This window comes from Apodemus sylvaticus, chromosome 2 (assembly GCF_947179515.1).
Source record: "Apodemus sylvaticus chromosome 2, mApoSyl1.1, whole genome shotgun sequence".
NCBI classification, from domain to species: domain Eukaryota; kingdom Metazoa; phylum Chordata; class Mammalia; order Rodentia; family Muridae; genus Apodemus; species Apodemus sylvaticus.
In genome coordinates this window covers 95573147-95574630 of record NC_067473.1, presented here as the reverse complement: position 1 = coordinate 95574630, position 1484 = coordinate 95573147, and the positions used below count along the sequence as shown (strand labels likewise).

The following is a 1484-nucleotide window of genomic DNA, read 5'->3' as shown; positions in this document are numbered from 1 at the left end:
TAGGAATGGATAGTGAGCATAAGAAATAACACGAGGTGTATAAAAACATCAGGACTATATTATTTAAGCAGAATCTATATTGAGAAGTGAGACAAATCTGCCTGTGGTTGACTACTATGCAAGCTGTTCAACAGAACAAACAGAGATGGATTAAGACAAATCACATTGTTGCTAAAACTCAAATTAATGAAAGCAAAATGCTGTTTACATAACTCAAAAGGGATGTAGTCTCTATGGTAGCCAGATAAATGCATGTTATATATACAAAATTTGAACATCACTCCTTTTTCTGGAGACATCTGCAACCTTTAGGTCCCTGCTGAATTAGTGAGTTTTATCAGTCCTGCAGATGTGCCCAACCCTGCTCATTCCCTGGAGATTTGCATTTGCTAAGAGTATAACCCAGCCCCATGAAAAAAATCTTATATGCCTCTAGTAGCCTATGTAGGAATCAGTTGCAATCAGGGCAAATCATGGCTATGACAATTCCTGCTCAGCTCTTGGGGCTACTGGCACTCTGGATCACAGGTAAGAAAGGACAGCATTGGGAATTTATTTCAATTGCCATTGTCATTGTTGCTGGGTTTTGAATGCTTTTCCTGTAAACCACAATATAATAATTTCTTATATTTTCATGTTCTCAGGTATATCATGTGACATCCAGATGATCCAGTCCTCATCATTTCTCTCTGCATCTCTAGGAGACCAAATTATCATCAACTGCAGGGCCAGTAAGGATATTAAAAAGTATTTTGCTTGGGTTCAACAGAAGCCAGGGAAGGCTCCTAGGATGTTGATTCATTTTGCATCCATTTTGCTACTTCGGGTTCCAGAAAAGTTCAGCGGTAGTGGTTCTGGTAAGGATTTTTCTCTCACAATCAGAAACATGGAGTCTGAAGATGCTGCAATGTATTACTGTCTACAGTTTTCTGAGCACCCTCCCACAGTGATATAAGTCATAATAAAAACCCCTAGAGAAGCCAAATTATGAGACTTCCCTGAGCTTGCTTGTTTGTGTGTCTCTGTTTCCTGAGAGGGTTCATTAGATGTATTCAAGCTCCAAGATATTCTCTAAGATTTAAAAAAGAATATACAAGAAATTTCTTTGCTGCTTAAACATACTCAATATCAATAGCATAAATATAATTATGCTTTCTATTTGATTCCTTCAATACAGAGGTAACTGTACCCGAAACACCTGAGATGTAGTAGTTAATAATCATGTATCAGAATGGAAGTCCCTACAGATAGTAAAAGGTGGGGAGTTAATTTTAGGAAATTGGAGTGCACAACAGGCATTAACTGAAATGAAGAGATAAGTGGTCACAGGGGAGTATACTAGTAGCAGAAAATGTACTATTGTTTTCCTCTAAGGCAGCATTTACCTATCAAAGATACATAGCCAAATAGTGAAAGACTTATATATGTGAAATTTCTATAACTAAGATAAAGCACTGTTACCAAGACAACTTAAAAATAATTAA

At 37.0% G+C, this 1484-nt stretch overlaps 1 gene segment (V, D, J or C); it reads left to right on the top strand.

The window, feature by feature from the left end:
• Nucleotides 1-443: 443 nt before the first annotated feature.
• LOC127677971 (immunoglobulin kappa variable 1-9-like) lies at nucleotides 444-955 on the top strand. The segment is given in 2 exon segments: nucleotides 444-528; nucleotides 645-955. Coding segments are annotated over 2 exon segments (366 nt in total).
• The last annotated feature ends 529 nt before the right edge of the window (nucleotides 956-1484 follow it).